This window comes from Lipophrys pholis (assembly GCF_963383615.2).
Source record: "Lipophrys pholis genome assembly, chromosome: 18".
NCBI lineage: Eukaryota > Metazoa > Chordata > Actinopteri > Blenniiformes > Blenniidae > Lipophrys > Lipophrys pholis.
Window position 1 is genome coordinate 5,444,218 of NC_137646.1, and position 8,378 is coordinate 5,452,595.

An 8,378-nucleotide genomic window follows, 5' to 3' on the forward strand; every position below is an offset into this window, starting at 1 on the left:
GGGGGCGGTGTCAGAGCGTTTTCACCAGTGTGTTGTCAGTACTTCGAAGCACCACAATGTTTGTGTTTTACCTTGAAAAGGTTTGTTGTGTGAACGGGGCATTAAACTGTGAGTTCTTCAAAATGACTCATAAAGTTTATGAAAACCAAGACAAACTAAACCTATTCAAGCTCAGAAACTATTTCAGGAACATGTTTACTGTTGAAAGATGAAATGGAAACCAAACCCCTTGTTTATGCTTTTAATTCTCAAATCCTGCTTATCCACAAACCAGACAGGCAAACTGCGGCTCTCCTTCAATGCCTTGATTCTTCAGCTCAGCAGCAAAAGCCTCCATGACGCCGTTTGTCAGCTGACTGCTGCTCTTCACCGCCAGGCAGTCCTCATCTTTTGGAAAATAGGCCGAACTGGTTCCTGAGACTTGAAAAGCTGATTCTAGAAAAAAGGAGATGAGGTGAAGTTTAGCTTTGCCATACGCAGTATCACCACAGAAACAAGTCCATAGTGCCAGCCTCACCATGACACACAGCCAGTGTGTTTCCTCCTACGTACTGGCTATTCCATTGATATCTGGTCTGCTCACTGCATTCATCAAACAGCCGGCCTCTCCTCATGAAGCCAAAATCATGACCCTGCCAGGAAAGACCCAGATGATCAAGGTTCCATTATTTAATCAGCACAAGTCTTACATAGAAATGAAGATCTGGTAAAGCTGCTCACATGATTGCACAGAGGTTTGCAGTAGCGCTTGTTGGCTACTGTGACACATGCTAGCCCCCCGTTATCGGGCACTTCTGCATTGGGGCATTTCCCCGGCCCGTTTCCATGACAACCTGGAAATGAAGGACTGTTTTGATGAATTTCAGTCATAGAAGCTGTTCACAATCGCTTAGAATAGAATAGAATAGAATAGAATAGAAGCGTTTGTTGTCATTGTACAGGTACTACGCAATAAAAAGAACTCTAACTCTTGTGGTGCACAGTACAACTAGAATAAGACAAAAGATCAAATCTATAAATACAAAGATAAAAACTAGAAATATATCAGCGAATAGAAACTTCAAATAGGGTTTGTGGTGTAAAACAATAAGCTTGACAGCCGACAACAAACATGTATAGTGTATAGCACTGATTACGTTTCACTGAAACACTGGGGATACACATACAATGAACATATATCTTTAAACAAGATGCTTAAAGTTGTTGAGTGTTCAGTATTTGTACTGCACCCGGGTAGAGAGTGTTGGTTAATCTGGTGGTCTGGGCCTGGATGGACCTGCACCTCTTCCCTGATTAGAACAGTGAGAATAAAGCCGTGGTTCCACCGCAATACGAGCCGGAGCGGGGCGGGGCGGGAGGGTAGGAGGCTTCCCAGAATTTTCACCACCCTGAAGAAAACCTACAAGTGTCTGTTCTCAGAACAGCAAATTTCAGGGTGTCATGAAAATCTACTTTGCAATTCCGAGCTTTAAGAGCCCATCTGTGGATATGAGACCACAACCTTTCATCTTGATCAGTGATGAGAGTCTCTAGTATGTAGGAAACCTCCCATTTGCCACCAACCGCTGCCTTGCCAATGAGTTGAGTCACTTCAGTGAGGTGAGAAATGTGGTGACTTTGGAGCCACCTGGCTCGCCCCTGAAGGACTCTGATTGCTAAAATGATCTGCATCTCCACTTCAGTGCTCTTCAGTTTGAAAATGGCTTTTGTGTATCGCAGCAATCATTGTTCCCACGATGGGCTTCAGGTTTCTGCATCACTGGAGTCCAGTCCATTCCAACTTGAACTGAAAATAAAATCATTTGTGTGGGTTTAAAAAAAAAAGACAAATGATCCCAGTGTGTGCAGACGCTCATGTCTTAGAGCAGGACAGCCACATTCAGTCCACTTTCACCTGGAGTGGACCGGACTGGGGACATTTAACTTTAAAGATTTGATTGCTTTTGGTACAGAGTATACGTGATGGAAAAATGAAACAATAACTACGGACATTAACTCCACAGGCCCACGGGCTTTAGGTTTGAAACCCCTGGTTTAGAGCCTGACTGATAAGATCAGCTTGTTTTCATGTCCTGATCAGGTTCTGTCCTGCTCTGGAGCTGATGCCTCACCATCTGTCTTTGTCAATATGGTGTGTCACACATCTTTTCTAATCCACATCTTCACACTGTTTCAACAAACTGCCAGTACCGTCTAACGGTGAACACAGATGCAGTGGGACATGCAGAGAGCCCACCCAGTCACACAAGGTCCAGGCTCGTCCCCCCACCTCTCAGCTGCTGTCTCTGCAAAGTGTCAGTCAGATTCTTCATGGAGAGCAGGAGAGCAGCTGTCTGCTGTCCACTCCAACCCGATGGAGGGGCGTCAACACACTCTACTGCCACCTGCTGGATCAGATCAGACAGTTCAGTATCAGTATTGGAATACGTTTGGCCATTTTGAACTAAAATGTAATAAACTAGTAAATTATTGTTTTACAGCCATAATTGAGAGAGAGCTTTGCACAGTTTGTTTCCTCAATGAATGAGTACAGCGACGATCTTTAATGTAATATCTCATTAGATCATTGGTAGAATGTTTTTTTATGATAATGGCTCAAATATGTCCCATTACACTATTGGCAGGTATTACATTGTTGGCTTTATTATATTTAAAATGGCCCAAATTATCATATTATGAGCCTTGAAATTTTTAATTGATCACAATTATTACATTATTGGTTGTTGCAAGACATAATATATCTTTTCAAACCAATAATCTTAACACTAATATATATAATAGCTGGTCATAAATAGTTTTTCAGCCGTGACTTTAACAGCAGCAGAAAGTCAATCTACCTGCAGAACTGTGTTGATGTCTTGAAGCTCAGGTTGCCTTGACAACAATGTCCACATAAGGCCTCAGGTACGATGAAAACACAAAACGTCCGCTACCTTTTGGGGTACCTTTTGAGGTACCATTTGGGGTACCTTTTGGGGTACCTTTGGGGTACCGAGTTTGTGAAAACACTCCAACTGGATCTCAGGGACTGAGTTGGATCCTGTCTCCAGCAGATCATGGTCTTCTCAGCCACCCACAGATTCTTGTGGCAGAAAGGTGATGGAGCAGCTCTCTGCCCATAAAGGAGGAGCTGCCGGACACAGGTGTGAAAGGTGGAGCACACAGACCATAGGAGATGCTGTTGGTCTGTGTGTGTTTTGTCTTAGTTTTCATCTACTTTAATAAAAGAATGGCAGTTTGGGAATCTGTCTCTGTGGGGAGGCCCCGAGGGTGAGGAGGAGGAGGAGGAGGAGGAGGAGGAGGAGGAGGAGGAGGAGTCACAGGAGTCCTCCCATTCTTTAAACTCTCTCTGAGCAGTGGTCCAGGTCTTCTCCTCCCCCCAGGTGAGACTCTCCTCACACCACTTCTGGCTCAGCGCTGCTTCACACTGTCAATGTAAAAGCTGTGCTCCATTTATTGGCCTGGAATCCTGCTCTTTCAAGCTTCTCCAGCTTCTTGACAATCTTCAACGCTGCTTAATGCACCTTTTTCTACCACACATTGTTTTTGGTTGGACTTCACATGACGGATTCCAATATTATGAAATTAACTGATTGTTATTTCTTTATCTGGTAACCAAAATTATCCAAATTTGAAACAAACAATGCTTGATTTACAGTAAATAAGACAAAGAAATACTGAGCTTTTATTTCATTATTGAAAGCTTCTAAGTGGATGAGTGAGAGGTTGGTGTCAGAGTTTTAGTAAGATAGTGTCTTACCTTCAGACGCTCCAAGAGCTCAGTGTGTGAGCTGCACCTTAGACCTGAAGTTCCATCTTGGGCTGCACATGAAGACACAACTGCAAGCACAAACAAAAACCTTTCAGACCATATTGAAGTTTGACCCTCAAACTGAGCGTCTCAAACTCCTGTCTCCCACTATAATCTCCAGACCAGCATGTAGAACAGAGATTACCAGCGATTGAGCAAAGCCAAGCCAGCGTTGCACTCAAAGCCATGGCCAAAGTGAATTTGGATTTTGAAGCTGTGACGGGTGAATTTATTGACTCAGTCTGAAAGGACAAAGTTTACAGAATGAGCCAACACTGTGGTCTCCGGCCAAGACTGGAGTCACTGTTATACAAGCCTTTCACAAACTTCTAACACAACATGGCCAGGTAGGAACCATAATTTCTGAGGACAGATTGGAAGTGAAAATAGCAGCTTTAAGAGAAGCACTTCACAATTCCCAGGATGCATGCAGGTCTCCACTCTTTGCAGATGAGGGCGCTGGTGGGACACGACTGGAATCATCCATTGCGCTGCTCTTCTTCAAACTGGATGTCGCTCCGACCTCAGGTCCTGAGCAGGGTTGGGAAGGTTACATGAAAACTGTAATCCGTTACAAATACAAGTTACCTGTCAAAAAAAGGAATCAGTAACTTACTCTAAGTACTAAACTCAAAACGTAACGGACCAGAGTACTTTTAGTTGCTTTTGGATTACTTCACCAGCAAACATAAAAAATAAAGACAAGAGAGAATAGAATGTGTCGTCTGCTCAGTGTGTTGATAAATCTTCTACCAGCGTACACAACCTGCACTTAACAGAAGAGGTTTTGAACCATCAACTCTCAGTAACACATCAGGGGTCGAACACTGATTTTTTTTAAAAGAATCAAAACCACAAAATAAAGTTTTAAAAATTGTTCAAGTGTTCGTCAAAACCATTTCTACTCAAGAAAATGTGCTCATCTTTTTCAAAACAAACAGAAGATACGTAAAGGTAAAGAGAACTCTCTCTCTCTCTCTCTCTCTCTCTCTCTCTCTCTCTCTCTCTCTCTCTCTCTCTCTCTCTCTCTCCCTCTCGCTCTCTCTCTCTCTCTCCCTCTCTCCCTCTCTCCCTCTCTCTCTCTCTCTCTCTCTCTCTCTCTAAATATAAATATAAATGTTTGTTTATCTGGCAGCATGAATCACTGATTGATAATAACTGACCAACCCGCTGGACCTGCTACTGAGTCAATGAACAGACTTTAAAAAAGAAGGGATGAATTTTCCAGAGTCGCCACCATGGATGACGTTTTGGACGTTAATATTCATAAAAAAGGTGCGATTAAAACATTTTTCACAAATCTGTTCAGGTTGCAGTCCTCATCTCTCAATAATAAGATCAGAGTGGGAAACAGATCTGTCATTGACCAGAACAGATGATCTTTGGGAGGCGATGCAACAGAAAGTACATTCCTCTTCTATTCGTGCTCCACATGGCCTCCTTCAGTTTCAGCTCCTTCATCGTCCACACATCTCCAAAGATAAATGAGCCAAGTTTGACCCAGGTGCTGACCCGCTGTGGAATCGCTGTAAATTGGACACTGGTACACTGATCCATACATTTTGGTTATGTCCCAATTGGACCAGTTATTGGACGTCAATATTTCACACATTCTCTGTCATCAAGTACTCGTGTTCCAATTCTCCATTAACGCCTATACGTCCTGATAAATTTGCATTTCCGCACTTCCGAGGACGCCCTGCAAGTAGTGACTCGTGACGTAGGCGAGTACACACTGGCGCTATAAGAATTGGAAAACGGCCACAAGACAAACAGGCGCTGACACGTCTCACTCACAAACATGAGACACTTTTCTGTCCCTTTCTACAAACTTCTTCAAGTCTTCTTCACCATCGCTCTATATTCTTCATCATCTTTGCCAGGTGAAGCCACTCAGAGTAGTGACGGTGGTATAGTGGTAAGCATAGCTGCCTTCCAAGCAGTTGACCCGGGTTTGATTCCCGGCCGTCACAGAGGAGAGACTTTCCTTATAAGTTGGGATGTTGGATCTTTTTCACTTCTTTCAAACTTTTATTCAAAGACTCAGTCTCCTGATTATTGAATGTCCTCTTAGAGAAAACACAACTCTTGGACAAATGAGCCACACCCTTCCAAGAAAGCCAGCTACAGCAACCAGACACACAACACGGTAGAATCCTCTCCTGCCATGCAGGAGTCCAGGGTTTGATTCCCGGCCAATGCAGCATATAGTTTTTAACCCTCCTCCTGTGTGAGCTTTCACAACCCAGTCACATGTTAACGGCTCAGTTTTGATCTGAGTCTTCGGCTCCGTTTACACCACAACATTCCAAGTGACAACAACTTGTCTGTTCAGGAAAAGTGAAGCTTTTACAGGACAGCAGCTCTACGGAGGACGCCATGTTTGTTACTCACACATGAGTTAAAGGTAGTAAATATGGTAAAAGTTTAAAGGTAAAACATGCTGTTAAGAGTTTCTAATGGTATTTTTCTGTTTACATTGTAGTTCTTACGGTGTGTTCACCTGCAAGGCTCAATAAAGTTGAGAAGCATCAGTTTGAGAGAGCATCTTTTCTACCGCGGCTGCTCCAGGCTTCACTGATCCACAAAGAGGTGCAACTGATGGCATTCCAAAAAGGACAGTCAGGAGGACTGAATACATTCTATTAAAGTACTTTGATCTGATCTATTGAAGCCTCTGATCTTACCTTTAACACTAAACAAAGAGATTCACAATTCAAGTGTTAAAGTGCAGAGAATCTCACAGCAAATCCACATTGTGAAACATCAAATAGATCCAACTGTCATTGAACACGCACGCACGCACGCACGCACGCACGCACACACACACACTTCTTCATCCATCAGACACCCTGTCAGAAAGGGTGGAGGTGAGGACTGATGTTCTCCTCCACAGAGAGAAGCTGCTGGTAGCTCACTCTCTATGTTCCTCTGCAGAAAGTGATGAGGACTGATGTTCTCAGAAGAACTTTTTTATCATCAAGAACAACTTTTCCCTCAGAGTGAGATGAGTTGAGTGAGGAAACCAAGCGGTTCAAGGAGCTGTGTTCTTGTTACAGTCTGTTCTGGATTGCGTTGCTCATTGTACTCAAATGTTTTCACAGGACCCTGTTAACCTCCAGCAGAGTTTCTGTAGTGTAGTGGTTATCACGTTTGCTTCACATGCAAAAGGTCCCCTGTACGAAACACAAGGAAAGGTTTTTGAAATTCATCAACACAGTTTCTAACATATGAGGAGCATAATCGACAATGACGTCTTGTTACATAAGCAAATATAACAACAAAAACCTTTTAACTGGCAGTGGTGCGATTTGAACCCACGCCTCCTGAGAGACTGGAGCCTAAATCCAGAGCCTTGGACCCCTCACCCAAACCATAATCATATCATAATAATAATGTCTATTTATAAAGCACCTTTCACAGACAAAAAGCCACAAAGTACTTCAATACACAGTTCAAAAACATCAGAAGGTACACAGAATATAAAAGGCCAAGACAAGACAAAATCCTAGCAGCACAAAGGGAGTTAATTAAAAGCCTGAAAAAATAGATGAGTCTTAAGTTTGCTCTTGAAGGTGTCAACAGAGTCAATTGGGCACAAAGAGGGAAGAAGATCCTTCCAAAGCCTCGGAGCAACAGCCTGGAAGGATCGGTCACCTCTAGTGAGAAAAGGAGAGCGTGGAACTTTCAGCAGGTTCTGATCCACAGACCTCAGAGCCGTTCAGGGTGTAAGGCTGGATCAGATCACTGATATAAGAAGGAGCCTGACCATGCGAGGCTCTGAAGACCAGGACCAGAACTTTAAACTTGATCCTATAGGACACTGGCAGCCAATGAAGTTCTTTTAGAACTGGGGACATGTGAGTCCTCCTATTAGTACGGCTCAGAATTCTCTCTGCAGAGTTTTGCACTAATTGCAGTGGAGAGAGCTCCTTCTTGTTCAGACATGAAAACAAACGGTTCCAATAGTCGAAACACGAAGACACTCCTGCACCTCATCCTGCACCTCCTGCACCTCATCCTGCGCTTCTTCGGGCACCTCCTCCTGGACACATCCTGCAGCTCCTCTTGCACAATCCTGCGCCTCCTCCTGCACAATTATGCGCCTCCTCCTGGACCTCCTCCTGTGCCTCCTCCTGCACACATGCTGCGACTACTCCTGCACCTCCTCCTGCGCCTCCTCCTGAAACTCCTCCTGCACAATCCTGTGACTCCAACTGCACCTCCTCCTCCTGCACCTCCTCCTCCACCTCCTCCTGCAACATCCTGCAGCTCCTCCGGCACCTCCTCCTGCACATCCTTCTGTGCCTCCTTCTGCGCCTCCTCCTGCACACATAATGCACCTCAACCTGCGCCTCCTCTTGCATCTCCTCCTGCGCCTCCTCCTGCAGCTCCTCATGTACCTCTTTCTTTGCTGCCTCCTCCACCTCCTCCTGCGCCTCCACCTGCACATCCTCCTGCACACATCCTGTGCCTCCTCCTATACCTCCCCCTGCACCTCCTGCACCTCAAGATTCAGATCATCCAGCGCCTATTTCTGCAGCCTGCCAAATTTGGTGAGTTTTTG

General features: G+C 44.4%; 1 protein-coding gene across 2 annotated transcripts; it reads right to left on the reverse strand.

Annotated features, from left to right (window-relative positions):
- Positions 1-225: 225 nt before the first annotated feature.
- LOC308124065 (uncharacterized protein) lies at positions 226-4,827 on the reverse strand. Of its 2 annotated transcripts, none has more exons than XM_080486865.1 (8): positions 4,458-4,827; positions 4,220-4,342; positions 3,957-4,053; positions 3,761-3,840; positions 2,270-2,387; positions 721-833; positions 518-632; positions 226-435 (listed from the first exon to the last, which is right to left on the reverse strand). In XM_080486865.1, the coding sequence occupies exons 2-8, from the start codon at positions 4,292-4,294 to the stop codon at positions 260-262; spliced, it is 774 nt and encodes a 257-aa protein (XP_080342991.1). In that variant the 5' UTR covers positions 4,295-4,342; positions 4,458-4,827; the 3' UTR covers positions 226-259. The 2 variants fall into 2 exon arrangements, with proteins under 2 accessions (XP_080342991.1, XP_080342992.1); XM_080486866.1 differs by having other exon boundaries at positions 228-435; positions 2,270-2,384; positions 4,458-4,810.
- Positions 4,828-8,378: the final 3,551 nt, after the last annotated feature.

What these genes read in the sequence shown, in the direction of transcription:
- LOC308124065 (XM_080486865.1), bottom strand. Translation starts at nt 4,294, where the DNA reads ATGATTCCAGTCGTGTCCCACCAGCGCCCTCATCTGCAAAGAGTGGAG. An exon ending in TTGGCTTTGCTCAATCGCTG is followed by an intron (nt 3,841 to 3,956) that starts GTAATCTCTGTT and finishes TTGTGCTTGCAG; the next exon opens with TTGTGTCTTCATGTGCAGCC. An exon ending in GCAAACCTCTGTGCAATCAT is followed by an intron (nt 633 to 720) that starts GTGAGCAGCTTT and finishes CTTTCCTGGCAG; the next exon opens with GGTCATGATTTTGGCTTCAT.